This window comes from Agelaius tricolor, unplaced genomic scaffold (assembly GCF_023055355.1).
Source record: "Agelaius tricolor isolate 1412-34295 unplaced genomic scaffold, bAgeTri1.0.p SCAF_16, whole genome shotgun sequence".
In the NCBI taxonomy this organism is placed as follows: Eukaryota; Metazoa; Chordata; class Aves; order Passeriformes; family Icteridae; genus Agelaius; species Agelaius tricolor.
The window spans coordinates 20,436,224-20,459,477 of NW_027269276.1; the positions used below are offsets into that span (position 1 = coordinate 20,436,224).

The 23,254-nt window shown below is 40.7% G+C and overlaps 1 protein-coding gene across 10 annotated transcripts in view; it reads left to right on the forward strand.

Annotated features, from left to right (window-relative positions):
- Positions 1-23,160, forward strand: part of OTUD7A (OTU deubiquitinase 7A) — a 108,728-nt gene extending 85,568 nt beyond the window's left edge. For 9 of the 10 annotated variants that reach the window (XM_071442048.1, XM_071442042.1, XM_071442047.1 and 6 more), the window contains 5 exons: positions 3,989-4,116; positions 5,619-5,768; positions 9,937-10,051; positions 10,304-10,388; positions 12,177-23,160. In XM_071442048.1, the coding sequence (XP_071298149.1) occupies positions 3,989-4,116; positions 5,619-5,768; positions 9,937-10,051; positions 10,304-10,388; positions 12,177-13,610 (1,912 nt within the window). In that variant the 3' untranslated portion in view covers positions 13,611-23,160. The remainder of the gene's footprint in view (positions 1-3,988; positions 4,117-5,618; positions 5,769-9,936; positions 10,052-10,303; positions 10,389-12,176) is intronic. The other variant, XM_071442050.1, reaches the window with a different exon arrangement.
- The last annotated feature ends 94 nt before the right edge of the window (positions 23,161-23,254 follow it).

Sequence of the window (23,254 nt, forward strand, 5' to 3'; positions counted from 1 at the left end):
TTGCTTCAAAAGAATTCAGTGACAAACCTAAGGCTGGAATTGTGCTGCTTCATTCACCTGCAAACTTCTTTTAGTTATTTTTCAGAGTAAGCTAGGTGCAAAGGAGATCAGCAATTGTTGCTAAATTTCTAAAGATTTCTCCTTTGAGACACTCATTCTGAGGCTGGAAGTTGGAAAAAAAGAAAAAGGAAACACGGAAAAACCTGGTTCTTAAGTTCTTGTTTCCAGCATGTAAAGCAAAGCAAACTTATGAAGCAGATTCTTGTTTTGAAACAGATTTGCACATCTTCCTGTAAATGTAAAAATGAATTCTAGATTAACATAATTGCTTCATTTATCTCTATTTACAAGCAAAAGTAGGGGCACTGAATTGAAGGAACTGCATTGAAAAAAGGAAAACATCTGGTACCCTGTTTTTTGTTAAGAACCTAACTATTGCCATCCGGATCAAGAGAAAATTCCAACCCCTTCCTTCACTGTGCAATTGTCAGTCAGAGCCTGTTCTCATGTGAGAGTGAATATCAGTGTTGTTATTCACTGTTGAAAACCCAGGTGCTGTTGTGCTTTAAGCTCATACAGACCCTGGAAGTGGATGGTATTTGTACTTATTGTCACCTCCCAGCTGTATCTGTGCTGTTGGCATCATCTTATTAATATGTTCAAGGGACTTAAAATTGGGAAGAAGGGAGGGAATACTGCTGTAGTCTTCATGCATGTCATTGGAATTGAGGCAGAAACCCAGAACATTTAAACAGGAAGTACCTCTCAAATGCAAGTGTCCCCTGAGGTTTTGGACTTGGCTTGGTATTCAGAGTGCTTCAACAAACAGCTCTTCATACACAACTCCTGCAGCCATGCAAGACCCTCACCTTGTACATAATGTAGTTTAGACCATTTAACGAGACATTGCTCTAAAATGATTTTATTTGATCTAGCATCTGTTACAGGAGTGCTATTTCTTTTAAACTGTTCAGTATATGCAGCTATTGTAGGGTGCAGATAGAAATGGTTCATTATAACATATTTATTGATTATTAGCTGTAGTTTCTAAAGGCTAGTACCTCTTTTTATCTGGCCAATTTTCAGTTCACATAAAGTACTGAAGCCAAGCACATCCAAATTGCTGTGGTGGTTCAAATATGGAACCCAAAGCATTCACATTCTGTGTTTTTCCTTTAGTCAATTCAATATACCTTTTTTTCCTTGAGGAATGAAAGAGAATGTTCCACTACTGTGCAATTTCCTGTGTTTGAATTAAAGCCCATTGCTGACAAACACGGTAAGGAAATCAAAGGAGAGATTCCTACACCTACAGCTGCAGCTGTGGTTTGTGCTGGATTTCATTTGGGGATTGTTAAGCAGGAAAGGAAAGGTGTCAGAAATGGAATGGAGGCAGAGCCCTGAACTCAGATATCCTTTTGATCTCCTGCTTCTGGCAAATCATGAGGTTGGAGAACTTTATCCCTTTCATGTTATTTCAGTGCATCTCAGCTGTCTGAGGGCATTGGTCTCTTGCTCTGTGTGAATCCCAAAATGAGTCCTAAACTCAGAATAGCTGTTAGAGTCTGTTGGACTGAAAGTCTGGAGCTGTGTGTGGGGAAGGAAAGCAATGTTACCATAGGGAGCTGTTAGAAGGAAATCCAAGGACATGAGAACAGATCTTGCTCAGAATTTACAGGTGAGAGCAGCAGCCAGCCAGGTAGAACAGCAGGGTAGGTGACTTTTCCCTTCCAACTTTTTGAAAGAGCGTTTCTTTCATTCCTGGCTGCAGTACAAGTTGGATTTTCCATAAGAAAGGGAATCTCTTTGGAGTGCTGAGACTGTGTCTCCCATGTTTGGACTGGAGGTGCTAGTGGTCCTGTAGGTCAGACTGAGATTTTTTTATTTGCTTTTCTTTCTATTAGTAATTTGCTCTTAGAATAAACATAATTTATTTAGTCAGAGTGCTCTGGTTGAGCAGGATTCTGCAATGCAGATTTACATACTCTTATATAAGTGGATTTCATTGTTTAAAGTTAGCTTTACATGAATAGAGGAATTAATTTCAGTTTCTTAAATTTTCTTTGGTTCTATGTTTTATTGACAAAATTACTCTGTCCACGATTTTCGTGGTCATGTAGCCAGCATACATAAAAATCTCTGAAGAAAAGTGGAATGATCATTGGATCAAAGGATGTGGCAGGTTGCTATGGATACTTGTTAATGATGATTTTTCATTCTCATTAATCTTTAGGAAAATTCATACTGAATCCTCAGCAAGTGGCACTGAAATAATATAAAACAGGCCATGTGAATTACTGGCAGTGATGGTAGAAAACTGGGCATTGAGGAGGTTTCCCAGAGAGGCTGTGAACTCTCTCTCCTTGGAGGTACCCAAAGGCTGTCTGGACACAGTCCCGGGCTTTGGGTGGCCCTGATGGAGCAGCGGCTGAATAAGGGGTTCCCTAGAGCTCCTTTATGACCCCAGACACTCTGATCCTGTGGCAGTGAGCAGTGGAATGTGTAATAGCAGAGAAGGGTTTGAAATGTGCGAATATGATCAGATACAGTGAATCAAGCAACATGGGGATGTGATACTGAAGAGGAAAAGAGCCCAGTGGAATTTTGGAGTTTGTGCAGTCAGACATGGCATCAGCTGATCCAAGGGATAGAGATCCCTCTGATAACAGCTGTATATGGAATATGCCTTTCACTTCTAGAAACCTCATTTACTAGGAGATGAGGAATAATTAGAGGATTTGAAGGGAAAAATTAGGACTGATAGGCTGGGAATACTAATGTGAGAAGATAGCTGGAAATCTATCTGGCATATTGTCTTGCCAATAACATGATTCCCCTGAGTTGCTTTTGGCTGACAGCTTACTCTGAGGTGACAGAATGGACTGCAAATGCTGAAAAGCTGTTGCAGCCAGCTGTGGAGAAGAGTTCAGTAAGGAACAGAGGAAGAAATTGCAAAACAGGGACTTTGGTTTGAACATCAGGAAACATTTTGTGATGAGTGTGGGTAGCAGGAGGAGGGATCCAGAGAAGGAGACATTCATTGACCAGTGAATGTCCTGCACCAGGATCATTTCCACCCTGCTATGCTCCTAGGCTGGGATGAAGGATTTTCAAGTGATGCTCCAGGGAGGGGCTGGATGCTGTGAGACCTTTGAGAGGTTGCTGTGTTTGTCCCACATACCCTGGAGCAGTGTCCAGGCACTTCTGCTCTGTTACTGTTCTTCACATGCACAGAAAATTAACAGCAGTCAGTTCTGGAGGTTCCCTGCACAGCTGGCAAGAAGAGGACAGGAGCTGCCTCCATTAAAGAGTGTGCCTGTGTCACCTTGCCCACCTTCATTTGTCAGGGCTCACAAAAGCTGGGCTCTGGGTGTATTATATTGTTAAGTTGCACTCAGCAGTGAATTATCATCTTCACTTTTGTCTGCTTCCCACAACCCTCCCATTTTTGTCTTCTTTCATCTAGTTGGTTTTTGTTTTCAAGGCAAAGGCAAAGCTTTGAAATGTGGTACTGACATTAATGACATTAAACTGGGAAAACAGAAAGGGAATAACTGAAACCAAAAATTCATTAAATTGTTTATGTAGTCATAGAAGGGCTTGGTAATGGTCACCTAGAGAAGTGGAGACTTTACCAGATTTATTCTTGCAGTCCAGGTAAAAGAATGACCTCTTTGGTAGAAAATTGACTTTCTAGGTTGGTTTCTAAAGGTGCTGGGCATTTCCATCTCCTGGAAGATTGTGTGGCTGATCTAAAGCATAGTGATACTAGCTGGAATTTTTTTTTAATGCTGCTATTATTTTATTTACAAAAGTGTATTTTCCTTTCCATTTCTTTTTACCTACTTCAATGGCTGAAATATGGGTTTCAGAGGAGTGGGGATATAAGGTACAGTAAAGAAGAAATAGCTGCTGGGGTGTGTTGATCCAGCAAAGTCTCATGGTTGGTTCAAGCTGGTTCATAAAGTCTCAATGCTGTGTCTTCCAGGGTGGACAATGCAGAAGATCCAGTGTATGAGAGCTTGGAAGAGTTCCATGTTTTTGTCTTAGCCCATATCTTGAGAAGACCGATTGTTGTAGTAGCAGACACAATGTTACGAGACTCAGGGGGAGAAGGTAAGAGCTTTAATTAGAGATCCCTGCACCTCTGTAAATTGAATCAATTGTAAACTGATACCAGCAAAGGACCCAGCTGTAACACACCAGTGTTCATGGCAGAGCTGCTGCCTTTTTCTGAAAGGAAGAAAAAAAAAAGGAAAGCACAGAAGGATACTCAATCCATTTCTATTAGATAAAAGTAAAAAAATACAGGATAATTGTACAACCCTTGCTGAGAATCTCTTTATCCTAGATATTCCCTATTAACTTAAATAACCACCAAATTACAGAACACAATACGTTTCTGACTGGTCTAAGTGAACAAAGCTCTAATTTTGCCATGTTATTTAGGTGCCCCTTAAAACTCTGCAGAAATCAATCTAATCTGATTTTGAACATTTGAATTTTAAATGTGTGTATCTTGGATTTTTGTTTTTAATGACTCCTTTGCAGCTTCTCATTCAAAAGTTTGCACATATGAGCACAGAAATGTTAGATCCATATGTGGAGCCAGCTCGACCCTATCAGAGCAGGACTCAAAGCATTAAATTCAGGTCACTCTCTACCATGAACTAACAGAATTCTAATTCATGATGGGGTGTTAATTAATTTAAGGGGGATGTTTGGCTGATTAAAAGAGGATGTTCAGCAGGTGACGGAGTTTACAGAAATTTACTTCCACAAGAAAATACTGCATAATTTCAGTTTCCATTGCAAATCATGAACTACAAGTAATGGTTGTAGATTATTCTGTAGGCTATTGAGAAACACACCTGAAAGACAGTGCAGAGTGAGGGATTCATGAGGGGAACTCATCTTGCAAATATTTCAGCAATACAGTCTCATATTTTTGTAGCAAAAGGAAAAATAATTGGTTGGAAGCAAAAACAGTGAGAGAGTTTTCCTGGCCAAACTTGCTCTTTCCCATAATTATATGTATAAACAAGTGTAGAATCTTTCAAGGGAAAATTGTGCCCCTCCAGATGGAACATTCTATTAAAATTCTACTTGAAGGATTTTTTGAGTCCTTCCTTTATCATACATACATGTGTACGTGCATTCAGATATATACAACGTCTGGACTATAAACATGTTTGTAATGTTTCTTATGGATATCTGTAAATGGAAGGCACAAGCAGAGTATGTTACCAAAAGACCTGACAGTGTATTTACTGATGATTATTAGAAAATAACTCTGCCTAGAAGCATTACAGGAAGGTACAACTCTGCTTACATGCATGAGAGTCATCAAGATTTTTTTATAAAACCATAATACCTTTACCAATAAACAGTTAGAGCAAGAAAAACTATGTAAGAGTGGAAGATCTTCCTTATGGTTCTTTGTTTATTTCCTGACATTTTATAATTAAATTTTACCTGTTGTTGTGACTGTTTTCTGCATTGATTACCCACTTTAAGCTGCTCTCCTGATGATGAGCTCTGATGATATTGCAGCACAATTGTTTATACAACTCATCTGTTCTTTCATATAGTTGTACAAATCTCCTTATTCTCTTTAGCATTTGCACCGATACCATTTGGAGGAATTTATTTGCCACTTGAAGTTCTGCCAAACAGATGCCATTGCTCACCTCTTGTGCTGGCCTATGATCAGGCCCATTTCTCTGCTCTTGTCTCCATGGAACAAAAAGACCAACAGAGAGAACAAGGTATGCTTTAAACACAGCAACACTGGCATATATATTGAATACAGTGCACACAGTACTTTCTTTTACCTGTAGATATATTCATCTGTCAGAAAGGAAACAGTGCTCACTAAATTTTATTGCTGCATGTTTAGGAATCTGAGTGGCTCAATCACAGGACAATGGCACAGTCCATTTCTTCCTTTCAAACAGCTGGAATAATATCAGCAGACAGGAGCCTCATTTATCTCAGGCACATCTCTCTGCCTTCAGTACCTCAGGTCCTACAAGAGCAGTAATGTTACAATAATGTTAAATGTCCTTCTTGAGGTTAGCAACTGCTTTTCTGTAGGATCTTCCTATACCTGTACTTCCACAGGAAAGGTGCTGGGAAAGAAACCCCTACCAGATATCCAGCACAGCCTCAGAAACATTAACTACTGACTTTCATGTACAAGTTCATCCAGGTTAATTACAAGGGTCAGTGAATCAAAGTGGTGTTTGTTTTGTGTGACCTGTTTGTACCTCTCTTACTTCAGGGCCTTAAATGCACAGGCTTCAGTTGTGTAGAGCAGCTGAGAGCATTTGGCATTTAATTTGGGATGAAGGGAATGCTGTAGCTGCCAAGCTAGTTGCTGTTGGAGACTGCAGCAGTCCAGCAGCAGTCACAGCATTGCTGTTGTCCTCCATGTGCTGTGACAGGAGGGAAATGGGCACAGGGATGCTCCAGCAATGCCTGGGGCTTGTACCTTGTCAGCAGAGCAGCTCTGGCAGCTTTGGCACATGGCAAGGGACAGCCACAGTTGTCAAGTGTCAGCAGCAATGGCACAGGGGCCTCAGCACATGGGCAGATTTTGAGCTATCAGAATGCAACTTAGAGCTGCACCCTCTTAAAAATAGCATCCTGGAGATCCAGGCCATTCATAACTTGTAGTATTTATGCTCTCACCAAGTGTCAGGAACAGCATCTGAAGGTGTCTGAACTACTGCAGGTACATACACACATATTTAGGCTGCTGAGCTCTCTAGTGGAGGAGACAGTTATGTCTGCATTTGAGAAGTATGTGTGGTCACTTAAATACTGATGTCAATGCTTTAAGTTCTGCTTTGGCATAGAGTCCTGTATCAGAACATTTAAAACACTACTGTAAATAGATATAAAGGGAAAACATGCTAATATCCCCTTGTCTGGAGAGGATTTAAGACACATTTTGACACTTGTTATTACACACAGCCCCTGGCATTCTGATGGTCACCAGGGGCCCTCTTTGAAATCCAGTGTCTGATTAAAAACAGGTAAATACTTTTATATTAATACAGGCTCTACTGATGCAGGTCTTTTGTGTCTTTGTTTATGGAAAACACAGACTAGGTCTCAACTGTCCCTGAGATTGCTCCCTTGGCATTGGAGCTTTTCATGCTGCTGTGCTCAGGCCAAGTAACACTGTGAGAGGTGTGGCAGTGGTCTTGAGCAGCACCATGGCAGTTTCTGTGCCAGCATTTTATTGTACTGGCATGTTCAGAAAGAGTTAAAGTGTTGTTCTTTTTAGATGAATAGTGGCACTTGAAGCATGAGGATGAGAGCTGGGAAGTGCTGTGATTTCCTTCACAGCACAGGAGGCAGCACACCCAGCTAGGGAATGGCAGCAGAGTCCTCACTGTGCGTGTCACACTGCCATGGACCAGCCAGCAGCTGCTGCTTGTCACTTATCCCATCTGTTGGAATTAGGGCTGGTAGGCTGTGCTTGCAGAAGTGCAGTTCCATCTAGAGAGCCGCAGCCAAGTGGGGCCAGCACCAACCAAAGCTGCAGACCCTGCTGGGTGTCAGGTAGGTGCTGCAGTCTGTGGGGTTTGCTTTAGAAACGAATGGGGTGGACTCTGCTTGCAGCTGTGACAAAAAAATACTTTTCTATCAGGAACTTGGGGAAATCTTACATTAAACCCCAACTATCAAACAAAATTCCCTGAGAGAGAAAAGCTCTTCCAGTGAAGACATAACTTTCAAAGTCCTTCACTTTAGCAGATTTGTTTTCCATGAAAACAGCAGTGCTTCACACCAGCCTATAAGACTATACCTTAGAACGGGGATACAATCAGCACTCAACTCAGTGAACACATTTCTGACACTCAGAATGCATACAGGAGTTAAGACAACAGTGACATGCTACAGACAATCAGTTCTAAGCTTTGTTTTTTACTTAACTTTGTCTTTTAATAAAATGGAGTATCACTAAGCATTTTTAATAGGTATTTTCAGTATCAGTAGAAATAGCAAGCTTTTAAAAGGATTTTTAAAAAAATTGTTTATAAACCAAAATATTTATTTAACTATGTGAAAATTAGTTTCAAGCTGTCCATAGAGAAGAAAGTCACATTTACCCTTTGAAGTTTCTATCCCAAGAAGAAAGTGCTTCAACTCTCTGGTGGTTCTTTGCTCCAAGCTTTCCATCATCTGTCCTAGGATTACAGTCACAGTTTTTTACCAGGCTGTACCTGTAAGACCAGGTGCTACCAGAAGGGAACTGCTGTGTTGTAAACTTACAACGTTGCTCTTTCCTAAGTTGCCTTCTTCCTTTAAATGGTTGAGGTCAGATGTCAGTCCAGTCAGTGCCTGCTGGTAACTCAGTTAATTGGCAGAATATGCATTTTCCTTGTGAAACATGTTCAGTTAATTGTATTCTCAGTTATTCCAGCCTCTTGGTTCAAATAATTTCATTGAATGCATTAGGGTAAGACCTTGTATTACACCAGGAAGTGTTAGAAGTGCATTCATCTGTCACACCTGCTGTACATTTGTGCTGTTCCGGTGCCCCAGGCTGCTGCAGTGCAGCGTATTCCGAACGGCAGACTTGGGCTCCCCGCGTGTGCCCGGAGCTGCCCTGGGGAGCTCTTGTCCCTCTGTGTCCGTGCGGAGCCTTCGGGGAGCGGCGCTCCCGGGCCGGCTTTGCGGGGCAGAGCGCGGCGGTTCCCGGCTCGGCCGGCAGGGGGCGCCGCCTCGCGGGCTTTAGGCCGCTTCGGGCCTTTCTGGGCAGCACCGGGGCCGTGGAGCCGCTGCGGGGGCGAGGGAGCAGCGTGTGCCCGAAATGCTGCCCCTCCGCTCTGACCGCGCGTGTGTGCTGCACCGCAGAAAGGGTTACAAACAGCATAGAACCCCATGTGAAGTCAGGTTTCAATAACTGAGTGCCACGATGTTTGGGTGGCTTCTCTAAGTTTCTTTGCCCTTGGATTGTCTGGAATGAATACTCATGGCAAGTCCTGAAGAGCTCTAGTGCAGAAAAGGTAAATGCCTTGATTAGCTGTCAGAGGTGCAGCAGTGACCTGCACCATGCTGAGGATCCTACCCAGACCCTCAACAACTTTTACTTGTTTTCCTAATCAGATAGAAGTGAATCGGTGGCTTTAATTAAAACTGACATTGTTTTATTTCTTAGTCGCTTGCTGGTGATGAATGATAGACACTCTGTGACATCTGAGTGTGGTCCCTGCATGCTGAATATAAAGAAGAGGCCGAGTCATTAGGACAGAGCCTGAGCAGAGAGGGGAAAGAGCAGAAGAGCAAAACTGCTGGCAGCAGTGCTGGGCTGTAAGAACAATAATGGCCTTTGCACTGCACCCACTCAGAGGCCTCAAACTGACCTCTTAGCCCATATACTTGTTAATCTGTGCTCTTCAATTATGTTAATTCAGTTTGAATCCAAAATCACAGTAGCTTCCTCTTGTTTTCTTTCTTAATGCTGATATCAATATATTTTTATTTCTTTGACAGTACAAAGGTAGTAAACTAAAAAGGCAAAATAACAAACATGTGAATCTCTGATTCTGAGGAATAGGCAGGAATATTGCAACATTTTACTGCTTTCTGCTATTCTAATGGCTCTGTCTCCAGGAAATGTTGATTGTACAGTACAAATGGCCATGTGGTTCTCTCCTGAGGTCTCCCCTCCTCCACAGGTGACTATCATTCACTCCAGGAGCAATCAGTGTATTAACCTCTCCCTCTTTTATTGCACAAACATGAAAACAGGCAAATGGAGCCCAGTATAAATCATTTGTGGTGCTCTGAATGAGGCAGTTCTGCAGCACAAATTCTACTCTTCTTGAAGCAGTGATTCTGCTTTTCACAGCTGAATCTTTTCTTCTTTTTGTAATTTTTGTTTCCCCCACCCCAATCCTTGTTTCTTCTCTGCTTCAGCGGTGATCCCCCTGACTGACTCTGAACACAAGTTACTGCCTTTGCACTTCGCGGTCGATCCTGGCAAAGACTGGGAGTGGGGAAAAGATGACAATGATAACACCAGACTGGCCAAGTAAGACCTTTCTGTAACTTTGGTGTTAAGCAGTAAAATGTCTTGAGCTGTACCTGGTGGTAGTACTGGGAGAACTGCTAACAGTGAGGGCTTGGTTCATGTGCTCTTCTTACATGGTAGGAGACGGGGGGGGGGGGGCGGTTCTTCAGCTGACAGTCACAATCAAATGCTGTTGCATCTCCCCCTGTTACGAAGTATTGCTTTTTCTTTCAAGTTTTTTGACTGCTTGTTCCCTTCTTTTTTTATCTTTAGTTTGATTCTGTCTCTTGAGGCAAAGCTTAATCTTCTGCACAGCTACATGAATGTAACCTGGATCCGCATCCCCTCTGAGACACGGGTAAGGTAAACTTCCCCCTTGCTCCCACAGCATGGGAGATTCAAGGATAGGCTGCCTTGCCTATCCTTGAATGAGCTGCAAACAGCTCAGTGCCCTGGCAGCAGGGACAGCCACTCATGGCTCACTGACACCAATCAGGCTTACAGATTTTTCTGGTTATTTGTTTTAATAGCACTATTGCTTGTATATTTTTTGCTGAAATGTGTCTTCTAGCTTACTTTTTCTGGTATAAATTTCAGTCATTTGTGTAATTTAAAGAAAACTTTTCTTACCATTGTCTTCTCAGAACTTTGTCTTGCTCTCCTGATGCTAGTGTTAGGTCACCAATTTCTTTCTGAGAGTGCATTTGCACTTGTGGACAGCTCCCAGTTTGGAGTGGCTGACAAAAGACCATAGACTGGCACTAAACTGTAGCCTGCCTCTTCCAGAGAGCTGTTTTAGAACTATGCCCAGCTGGCACTGAAATTTCTCTGCAAATTGCATTGAATAGGTGGAGGGGTTGGGCTGGAAGCAAAAGGTTGCTAGGAGAGGATGGAGGTGATTTAGACAGCCTACACAGATGGAGTTTGAACAGAGAAAGAGAACACAAAAGGAGAAAGTATTTGAACAAGATGCAAGAGAGGAAAAATCCATTTTTCTACAGTAGTAGCTACCATATCAGAAAAAGGAGAGTCAAAATGGTCCTGCAGTTGTAAGTGGTGAGCCCTTGTGGAACCTGGGTTACCTCTCCCTGCTCACATTTGCTGCATGATCATGGTCAGGTCACTGCAGCATTTTCCCCTCTGCTCTGTGGGAATAACCTCTGCTCCCAACTGAGTATTGGGGTGCTCAGGGCTTCCTGGGAGAGAGGACATGGAAGTACCCAGGGACAATGTTGGCAGGTATTTCTAGACCATAAGTATACACATGTACAGAGCGTACCCTCCCCATGTCCTTGTAGCCAGTTGAATATTTCAGATTTATCTCTAGCAGATTTTAGGTTCATGGTGCCTGAAAGCAAGGCTGTTCTGCAGCAGTACATGAACAGAGTCCTGTTTTAAAGTACCCTAGGATCCATGTTATTGCATTTTCAAGGAAGGTGTTTTATCATGTAACCTAAAATATAAAGTGGATCTCAGGATTATGACCAGTTTTATCTGTATTGCCTTTCTAATAAACATGAATACACATCTTTGTATTCCTCAGCCTACTTGCTTGAGTTTAATGTTTGATATTTCATATGAGATGTTTAGCTCCGGTGCATCCTCCCTTTAATTTTCATGCACCAGAGACCTAAATAAATAAAAAGTCAATTTAAATAAGTTGGGTTTTGAACATAATCAATTTTGAAATACTGCTGCACACAGGTTTGTGTGCTGTATGCCCCTCACAGCTTTCAGCAGCAGCTCATTCCCCTTCCATTGCATCTTCCCCAGCTCCTTTCCTGCAGCCTGAGGGACAGCCTACACTGCTGATCCTCCCTGTCCTGGCTCTCTGGGGCAGGAGGGAACTCGCTTTCCCCCATGACTCAGGCACTGACTTTCACAAAGCATCTGAGTGACTGACCTCTATTCTACAAATGTGCCTGAAATGAGCCAAAAGCTACTTAGGAACAAGCAAAATAACATAGTGAGCACAGCTAGAAAAGCTTTATTTAGTGATGGAACCAGTCAAAAATGTCATGCATAAATTAAAAAGTGTATTTAAAATCAGTGTCAAAACCTGTATTGAATTTGGGGTGGGTATTTTTGCACCAACTCCTGTATGAAATGGATTTTGCTGTATCTAATTATAATTTCTTTTCCATAGCAGGCCCCTTTGGCTCAACCAGAATCCCCTACAGCTTCTGCTGGAGAAGACGTGCAGTCTCTGGCTGACTCCATGGACTCAGACCGAGATTCCATCTGTAGTAATTCCAATGGCAATAACGGCAAAAACGGTAAAGAAAAAGAAAAGGACAAACAAAGGAAAGATAAAGACAAAACCAGGACGGATTCAGTTGCCAATAAAATAGGAAGCCTCAGTAAAACCCTGGGAATTAAACTGAAAAAGAACATGGGTGGTCTTGGAGGTCTGGTGCACGGGAAGATGAGCAGAGCCAATTCAGGGAATGGAAAAAATGGCGACACAGTAGAGAAAGTCAAAGAGAAGAAGTCCAAGTCTCGCAAAGGGAGCAAAGAGGAATCTGGACAGTCTGCGAGCACATCTCCGTCTGAGAAGACCACTCCATCTCCGACTGACAGAGCCAGCAGTTCCCCCACTGAAAAAGCGAACACTAAACCCTTCTCTGACAAGCAGTCTGACCCATGGAAGTACAGCACAGACGTGAAACTCAGCCTAAATATTTTGAGAGCTGCCATGCAGGGTGAACGAAAGTTTATTTTTGCTGGCCTTCTTTTGACCAGTCACAGGCATCAGTTCCACGAGGAGATGATCGGCTATTACCTGACCAGTGCCCAGGAGCGCTTCAATGCAGAACAGGAACAGAAAAGAAAGGAAGCTGAGAAAAAGGCTGCGCTGAATGGCTCCTCTAGTAGGAAACTGGAGCCAGAGGCATTTTCAAAAGAAAAATTAGAACCATCTCCTCAGGATAGGGCATCACCCGTCTTACCTCAAAGCCATACGACCCAACTGGTTTTAAAGTTTAAAGACCGCACTAGTCCCACTCCTGGGTCCTTTTCTTCACCCAGCAACGGTGCCAAGAGAAGCGGCCCCATCCCGGTGTCTGCCCACTATAGCCATACCCCCCCTGTTCAAAGGCAAAGTGTCATCCATTTGCATGACGTCAACTCCAAGCCATCGAGCTTCCAGGATGATACCTACAAGCCAGTGGTTGGCACCCTGAAAACCTGTGCCACCTACCCCCAGCAGAACAGGTCGCTGTCCTCGCAGAGCTACAGCCCCGCACGGCTGCCCGGGATGCGCACGGTGAACACGGTGGAGTCGCTGAGCTACGCCAGGCCGGCCGAACACAAGTCCCAGACCTACACCAATGGCTTCAACACCGGGGACATCAGAGACTGCTTGGAGTACGCGGACGAGGATGCTCCTCAGAGCTGGCTGAACAACGACAAAAACCAAGGCAGAAGCACAGTTTGCCCAATATATTCCATCCAGCAGAACCGCTGTAAGAAGGAGAACTGTTCCTTTTATGGTCGTCCTGAGACTGAAAATTACTGTTCCTACTGCTACAAAGAGGAGTTAAAGCGCAGGGAGAGGGACAGCAAGGGACACAGGCATTGAGGATTCTTCCATGACTACTTAGTTTTACCATTTTCTTACTTACAAAGTAAACAGTGTTGGATTGCAGTAAAAGGAATCCTTAAAGAATAAAGGATTGATGAGTAAATAGTGTCTAGCTCTTCGCTTTTCTGGGGCAATGAGGAAATAATAGGAATAATTTATCATAAAAATATTATTTTCCATTTTGTCAGTGTCTTTTTTACATGTACTGGTAAGCTGAAGGGTTGTTTACTCCTTTGTCAGTGCTGTGTATATGTTTGGTCAAAAGTTTACTAATGGTGCCTGAATTTACACTGATATCACTCAGGTAGTAGAATGATAGGGGAATGTCATACTAGTGAAGATGTGGTGTTGTAGTAGGGTAGTATCTGCCTTGCAGACATTTGAAATTATATAGGTATAGAGTATTTTTTCCTTAGTAAAACCTAAATTTTTCATAGCCTTTTTTTTTTAGGAGGGTAGTGATTTTGCATACTGCACATTTTTAACATGGCAGCATATGGCATTGCTACTAATGTTTGTATATTTCAGTCTGAAATTGAATGATTCTGGAAAAATGGGAGTGAAAGGTCTGAATTCATGAGGGCTGTAGGTCATCTTAACTTTCAGTTCTTACCAATTATTTCTAAATTTTCATTGAAAAAAAAAAAGTAGATTTGAGCCACTTTTGTTTGCACTGAGTTTTTGAAGAGGTTTTATAAGAAAATTCAATATGACTTTATGTCCCCAAGCCCCCACACCGTATAGTTCTGCACACCTGAACTTTAGACGTATTTCTGTTGATGTTAAAATGCAGAGAAATATTACAATAAAATATTTTTTAAAATTACTAGATATGGAAAATTTCATGACCAGCTAGGAAATTTAGGATCATTTTGGACTCCAACTGCTTGCCAAAACCAATGCAATGCATCAATTTATTGCCTTAGCTAGTGCATGAACCTAATCATTATTTACTTATTGCTTCTGAACATTATTGAGTGATAATTATTGCAAGTGTAACTACTTGAGCCTTTCTTGAAGACTGTTGGCTCCCACTCTTTTCAACTCTCCTAGAGTGAGTCATCTCCCCCCCAGCAGGCTCCCAGATGGCTGTAAAATGCCTCCAGCAGGAATGGCAGCTCCTAGCACAGATTTGCACAAGTCTGAGATCCAAATATTTACGTAAGTGTTTGCAATACTTCTGAAAATAAAACTTTGCTCACAGAAGCATTTCTGCAAAGCAGACACTGCAGATACTGTTGAAGTAGATGGATGCCATGAGGAAGTTTTCTGGGATACAGCTCTGGGTTTGCACCCCTCCACCATCAGCTGGCAGAATGCAGAACAGGAGCTGTTTGGTGTTGTTACCCTTGTGAACAATGGCTCATTTTAAGAGCCAATTTTGCATAACAGGTGAAGGTACTGCCTTCAGGGCTGCTGACTCTGCCACCTCAAGGTGCAGAACAGGAGTTCTGCCTTCCTCATTAGGGAATAACACTTCTGGCCCACACAGGAAAGATTCTTTGCCAAAGAATCTCCATTTCTGATTATTTGCTTGCTGCAGCCCAATTTTAATTCTTGACAACGGTGGCACCGTTGCATACAGTTAATCCTAATTAACCCTGAAACCAAGTCCCCTGTGAAACAAGATGCACAAACTTCTGCTGCTGTGTCCTGGCTTTCAGAAAAAGCATGTGAGCTTTTCCAGTGTCCCAGACTAGTAGAACTGAGAACATACTTAAAACTGACCATATTTTTAGGTTTTCTGCTGAATGGGAGTTTTCAAAATAAGTTCCTTGGTCCCTTGTATAAAAAGTTAGGGTCTTTGCCATGTTAGCTGTTCCATGAATCCAGACCTGTACTTTGTATTTCTTACTGTATACTAAGCATACACTGAATCTTACTGAACTTGCATTCCTTCATGAAAGGAAAACGTTGGTATTTGTTAAAGCTCCATGTGACTTCTGTCCTTAAGGTAAGCACCTTCCAAATCCCTTGTCTCCTGTTGCATACACCGGTAAGCAGTGTCCTGTTTTGCTTTGCTGTTGTGATTATTACATTTAAGTTCTAATTGTCAAAGAAAACTGGGATTGCAAATTATTCTAAAACAAGCCAGACCATGTTAAAAGAAATTCAGTATTATACCTGATTTGCTGCTGAGACTGAGAAAACTGGCAGGATAAGACTTCAAGAAAAACAGAAATATTTAAGAATTCTTAGGGCATTAGAGTAGCAGAACTGTGTAATACTCTAAGAATCATTTCTGTGTAAAGTTGTCCTTAAGAAATATTACATTAGCAGCAAACCACACCAGCCCAAGTGCTTAAGTGAGTTACATCTGTTCTGAATGAGGAAAAAAGCAGTACATGTGTAAAAATAAGCAATTACCATGAGATTTTGCTGTTTCCCATTTTCACAGGATTCGTTTCTATAGTATGTTTTTAAGATCCTGTCATAAAAGAAAGAGATTTACAACTGGTCAGCATTTAGGTATAATTTACTCTGTTCTGAATTATTTAATACATTGTGCTTGTGTGTTAGATTATTTTGAAAAGTTAGTCAGTCTTGTCTGTGTGGGATACCAAACCTGAGTGTTCATTATCATCCTCAGGACACTCAGATATTTCAATAAATATTTACCTCTACAGGATTGCTCACTTTAAAATATCTGTTGTATGAAATACTGACAGAACCCTTTTTAGTTGTGCCTATTTCCTTAGAATCTTTTTGTTGGGATATCTTTGAATAATTTTCTAATTGGTGTTTTCTTTTAGAATTCTCTTCAAATATTATTTCTGTTTCTGGGTTATTTGTGGCAGCTGTGCCATAGCTGTCATTAAACAGACCAAACATGCAGAAACTATGCCCTCCTCCTGAAGAAGTGTTGTTCCATTAAAAGAAGACTGTAACTATAAAAGAAAATTTTCTACCTATTTTTGTAGAGGGAATTCCCAATTGCCTTGTGAATTGCATTCACCAGGGCTGAAAGACATTGTGCCATTCCTTAGCTACATGCTAGAGGTAATTATCTTTGGATGTATTTTTCTGTTGTACTATATGCTAACCTCTCAGTGCTCTTTTGCCTTATTTTTCCTGACAATTGGAAGTGTTTGCAGCCCACAGGCCAGCCAGCCCTGTGCCTGATCTGCTCTCCCTACACCCTCCAGAGCTGTAGACTTCCCACATAGTCCCAGATATGGAGAAATCAGCTTTGCTTTGGAGGGACCCTACTCATTCCTTCTGTTAGCCCGACTGGCTGCAATGCACACATGTATTTTTGCATTTGTATGTGCTTTTCCCCCCTCTCTTCTTGATATTGATTCAACATTTGTCACTGTAGTCCAGATTTCAGAAGTACAGAGTAAATACTGGGTAGGCTACACCTTCCCAGATGGATCACCAGGAAATATTTAGGTTGGAGGAAGCTGGAATTCTTTTAATGTGTGAATGTGCAATTTTTCTAATTTAAAAAAGGCTTAAACCTATTATGCAAAATTTTTTTTTTTTTTACTTTGTTCTAAACAATGATGCAAATGTCTGTTTGTAACAGAGGATACCTGTGATACATAATGGGTTTCAGTCATGCTTTATATTAAAGTTTCATTTTAAATTATTTATACAGAGTTAATAAACCACTGTTAGAGTTTACTAATATATTTTCAGAGGTGGGTGTCAGTTGTAGCATATGGCTAACAAGCAGCTCCTTCAGAAGAAGATTTTGTAGATTATCAAAAGTAACTTCAGATTTTGGATTTTAAAACAATTGGTGAAGCTTTTGTTCTGTAAATACAATGGCAATATTGTCCCAGCTTTCTTTAGCAATTAGTTGCTTCTTCCTGAATCAAAGGTGACATGAGGAGCATCAGTAAAAGAAAGGTGCTGTACTTGAAAAGCTTTGTGTTGCTTGTATCCTAGAAGTCTAAGCAGGCCAAGTGGAGCGTTCAGGGTGTTTGTGGGGCTGGGAGCTGAGGTGTGAGCAGTGCAGCGCGGCCCAGAGGGCGCTGAGGACACTGCCCAGGTGCCCAGGACCTGTCACAGCCGGCTGCAGGGCCCGGAGGGCTGCTCCTCATCTGCTGGGGTGGTGAACGTGCAGGTATCAAAACACAGCACAGAGCCGACAAACACTGCCCTCCACCTCCCCTCTCTGACACAGCCACTCTGGTGCTCACCTTCACCAATGGGACTGCTCTCCCTGACAGCAAGCAGACTGCTTCTCTTCAGAAACTCTCAGCAAGTGTTACACAAGAAATGTTTTTGATGGAGGCCTGAGCCTTTGGCAGTGCCTGCTCCCCACAGGCTGCCTACCTTCCTCTTCCAAGGAGACAATGGATGAGAATTCTGCCTGAGAAGTAGAGAGAAGCCTTAGGTCTGTTTGGGCTACCTTTGCTGTCCTCTGCAGTGTGTGGACAGAATCCCATTAGCAGTGAGGGCCTTAAACCAGGTGCTTCATTGACATGTAAAACATTGCAAACTGGCTAGTAAGGGAGTACGGTCTTCATAGCACTGTGAGTGTTTTGCACAGGTGAAAACCCATGTGTTCATAGAAACCACAATGATCTCAGATAAACATAAGTCCAGAGAAGCAAAATAACTGATGCTGATTGTAGATGGCGTTTTAGCTTAGTGTATTTTAAGTCTCTGTCAGTGTTATGAAGAGTATTTGTTTTAGGGAATGGCAGCTTATGTGGAGGATCACCAAACTATAGCATAGAAATGAAATTATTTCAGTAACTGACACTAATATCTATTTTAATTTGCACATGGATTTCCAGTGTATATGACTAAAATATTATATTGTTAAAAATGAGAGGAAAACAACACAAAGGTGTTTGTAAGTATGTTCTATTTCTAGACTTAAGGCTGTATTATGTTGGAATTCTACAAGCCAAGTTTAAATTGTAGTATAGAAATTATTTTTATATTATTTTCAAAATACACTACAGAGCAATATTTTGCGCCTTGATTATAAACAGGGTCATCATTTTAGTGGGTTACTTTCAGAAATGCTGGCAGAAATTAACCATGAAAAGAAAGCTTTGTAAATGTACTTGTTTTTATCTGCTCTGTCTGTTGTGCACATTGTATCTAATATGAGTTGAATATACAATTTTTTATTAATTGAAAAGCTTTAAATTTTTCTTTATGTATTTTGGTACAACACTGTTCCTCTATTTAATTCTCTTCCAGTCCTAGCCAATAGCCACTTTTATAAGCAGCTTCTGAATAACACGCATCTGGAAAATTTCCTTACCAAATGAAACATTTCTGCACAGATATTTATTGACTTGGGACATTCATAATACACCCTGAACCCATTGGAGTAGGATTCATTTGTTTTTTTGGTTTTTTTTAAGAGAATCAGCTATTTATTACTCCTTCAGAATGAAAGTCAAGAATGAATGCAACCATTTAGCATCTGGAATAAAAAAATCACTCTAGATCATGGAAATGTCATCCCTAATTGGCAGGTACATCCTCTTAATATGTATCAAGTAGGGATTAGCTTCTTGCAGATTGAAGTGTTCAGATTCTATTTCTTCATAGTTCTTTGTACTGTACATATTAATTACTGATGAACTGTGCAAAGAAAAAGACTTCACAAACTAATGCCTATGTTAAATTAGAAGTCTGTGTAGTTTTTAAAATTCCCTAACTTTTTTGGTTTAGTTTGTTGGGATTTGTTTGTTTAAGAATTACTATTAAGGTGTTTACTGCAACCAAAATTTTCAAACCTGGATACCTAATGATTGTGCATCTGGGTTTCTCCTGATCAATAGACTGGTTTTAAGGTGTACTGAGCATCAGTTTGTGTGGGAAGAAAAGCTCCCTCTTGGTTTCAGAAAATCAATTGAGTGTTACTCAAACACATATTCAAGTCTTTTCCTTATTAGCACTCTACACTTCTTTTCAGTCAGTGGAATTTACATTTTATCTTTAGCATTCTTCCATGTGGGAACAAATAATTGGGCTTATTCATAAAGTGATTGTTTGAGTATGGAGAAACTTGCCTTGTACCAAAACACCACATAATTGTTTAACTGTTGCATTCTTAATGGGGCTCTTGTATTCCACTGCCGGGGTGGGGAAATAAGACCTTATTTTTTCCTTGGGTATCGTGATCCTGTTCTTTGTCTGATTGGGTTATTCCTCTGAAGTGAATATGCTGTTGTGATTGCTCTTTTCTGATGGTTTATCTCCCATTACCTGAATCCCTGTACTGTACCAAGAGAATTGAAATGGCTGATGCACATTTGCACTGTGGAACAGGCCATATGGGTTAAAGCCACCGTGTTCCAAACAGCCTTAAAATTATGACTCTCTGGGGACTGAGAGTCACTTAACTGGATGCAGCCTCTGTCCTACTTCCTCATTTAACCATGACTGTAAAACTTTCAAGCCTGCTGTAATCTGTGTGTCTCTAGACATATTCATCTGAATACCCTGTAATCTTAACAGAAAATTTTCTTTAAAATATTGTGCTTCTTTAAAGAGTGTTAATGTGTCAGGAAACCTTAGTCAAAAGAGGAGATGGAGTAAAACCAGAGAAATTATCATGGCTAGTGGAGGAACCAGGGCACCAAAGTACTAAAAAGGGGGAAATTATTAAGATGTATCAAAGCTATTTCCTGTCAACATTGTATGTTTTGTAGATCTTCCTGCATTCTGGGAAAACAGAGAAATGTTTTTGCCATTCCTCTCTGCATCTAATGGAGCCTCTTACTTTGTTGCAGAGGTTTGCTCTTGGGGAAGAAGGGAGAAAAGGAAGTTCTCTTCCCTTCTTAAAGCAAATTCTAGTGGCAGAATCATCTGAGATTGCAAAAATATGATCCAATGTTGGAATTAAACAGTGCCTAACTCTTATGTGCATTCTGTATTTAATTTCCGTTTTGCCCCTTTCAAACACCATTTCTTTAGAAAAAGAAGGATGGGGAAGTTAAGAGACTAAGCTTGTATGTTAATGATCCAGTTCTTCCTTCTTTCACATGTGGAATCTATATAAACATGAGAAGAGTTACACTAGAGTTGCATTTGCCCTGCTGAGAGGTAAAAGCCACCAAATAGGTAAATTCCATTTACCAAATAGGTAAATTCCATGAAATTGCATTGTCACAGAGTAAAATGGAACCTTTGCCTGATGAAGGCTGACAGCATGTCAGCAGCTTGAGAGCCATGGCTGCCGTAACTGAATCAGCAGCTCTTGATCATTCTTGCCTTTAACACAGGTGCAGTTCACTCTGGCCCAGGGTGTCTGAACAGTATCTTTGTAGTAAAGATGAAGTCGAACACAGCCTTGCTGCCATTTGCTTCCAGGTTTGAGTAACAAAAAGCCTCTTCCCCATGCTTTTGGTTAAAATATGCAGGAGATGCAGCCAGCAGAATGTGGCATCTCAGGCTCAGAGAATGCCCCACATCTCCTTTAAATGGGCTTTGCAATCAGGTATGAATTGAAACACAGCTATGTGGGCATCACAGAAGCACTCTCATCTTTCAACTTTGAAAATTGTGAGCACTTTAAATACTAACAAAAATGGAGCAATGGTTTTATTGTTTACTTGCTCAAGATTCTGAGTACTGTAAATACAGTCTTTGTATAATGCACAGTGTGTGTACAGTACAGAAATGCTTTTCCCTCAGAGCCACCGGAGAGTCTTGCATGCACACGGTGCTCAACTCTGCCCACTCACCCTAACCAAGGGGAACAAACAGGATTTAGGCCTAGACTAAATAATGGATGAAATTAGCCACATAGACCTAAACAGCTGCAAGTTCCCAACCAAAATGTTCTAGGCCAGCTTTGACAGCTTTGTACAAAACTCCATCCCAATGACTGAGATTAGGTTTGTGCTTTTTCCTGGGGAGGAGCAATTACTTCTGTGTCTTTTCCAAGCCCATTGTTCTTAGTCTCTAACTCCTGTGTTTGTAATGGGCCAGGCTTAGCATGATTCAGCTAGGAAGCAGTTTTTAAAATCTCCATAGAGCTCTTGTTTTCTTTTTGCAATCTTTTTACTTTGCATTGAATTTTAAGACATAAAATATTATGAACTTTTCATAATGCCTTGAATTTGTCTCTTGTGGGGCTGAAAGACTTTGTTCTCCTTGGGAGGCCTTGTTCTTCTTCATTGAGTCTTGTGACTAACAGTTTTGTATGGAAAAAGTTGAATGAACCATTGAAAGTATCTCCGCTGTTTACATGTACTTCTGCCATTTGGTACACGTTGCGTTGTTAAAACCCAATGCCTCTCAGACATGGGCAAAGCTTGAAGGACAGTCTGAAGTATTAGATGCAAAAGGTATATGTAGTTAATTCATCAGAACTCTACTGTTGCTATTATATAATATGCCCCCCCCCCCCCATTGTTTGTACATCTTTTTTCCTATTGCTAACTTTTTTTTAATCTTCTGTTTTCTTAGACAAATTCTAAAGCTCCTTGTCCTTAAAGCCTGTGATAGATTTTCCAGTAAAGAAGATTTGGTTTTGCAGTTCAGGTTGTATATAGAGTGGCTTGTCTCCCAAACAAGAATTAAGGTAACAGATGTTGCACCCTTGGCTTAAAAAAGTATTTTTACTCATTAACTGAGAGTCTCTGTTCAATTATAACCAAAGCTAATTATATAAATTTTAAAGTGTCAGGACTGGTAATGTGACTCTATCTAATAACCTGACCAACTCAGCATTTTTAACACATAGAAATGTACAATAAATGTATTTGTATTTGAAGTCTATTTCAAAGAAAGTAGTTGGCTCTCACGGGGGCTTAAGAAAATGTTAATAAAGAATAAAGTAAGTCTCACTGATTTTGGTTGGCTGAGAATTCAACTTCTTCATAGTCTTACCACTCTTCTCATTTTTCAGAGTCTGAGTTTCTTGTTGACTTCTATAAGTTTATACTCTTTTAGCAATTATTGACTTAGGCTTTCAATAAGCTATGTAATAGAAATTACAGAAATTTATTTATAGCTGAAATTACTCTTCAGGTTTTTTGTTTGATCATTTTCATGCAAAAATGAATGAATTTTTCTTTTCCCATTTCCCCTCCATATTTATAATTTCAAAACACACTTGGTTGCAGTCACCTTTCTCTGCAAAAGAAAACAGTTGATGATTTTTAAGCTGACTGCCATATTGTTTGAATCTACTGTTAAAATGAAACAGGAGCATTAATTAACATTCAAGAATAAGAAATATTTCTTGTTGTGAAAAATGTGAGTTCTTGAGAACCTTTTCTACATACAGTTTTCATTCAAGTTAAATGTCATTTTTAATCTGATCCATACTTTGACAAAGATGATGAGTAAGAGCTGTTTTTAGCAGTTGGATTGTTACTTTGTAAAGTATTAAAGCACTAAACCAATTTTTGCAATAGGTAGTAAAACTTGCTTTTGTTTTGAAAAACTTCCAGTTATAACTGTTGCACTTTTTATAGCAGAACTGTATTTAATTTCTTTCTTTTATGAAAGATTACTCAAAGTAACTGATAGCTCTGTAATCTGTGTGAATTGGCTTCTCCATTATTTGAATCTGAGAGAAGCTACAATGCCTATTCAATAAAATTAACTTATTTCTAAAGTACCTGTTTGCTTGAATTCTTGTTTGTGCTTTCTCTGTGCTCTCTCAGGGTGATGCTGGAGAGACCCAGGGAAGAAGCAGGGACAAGGGTAAG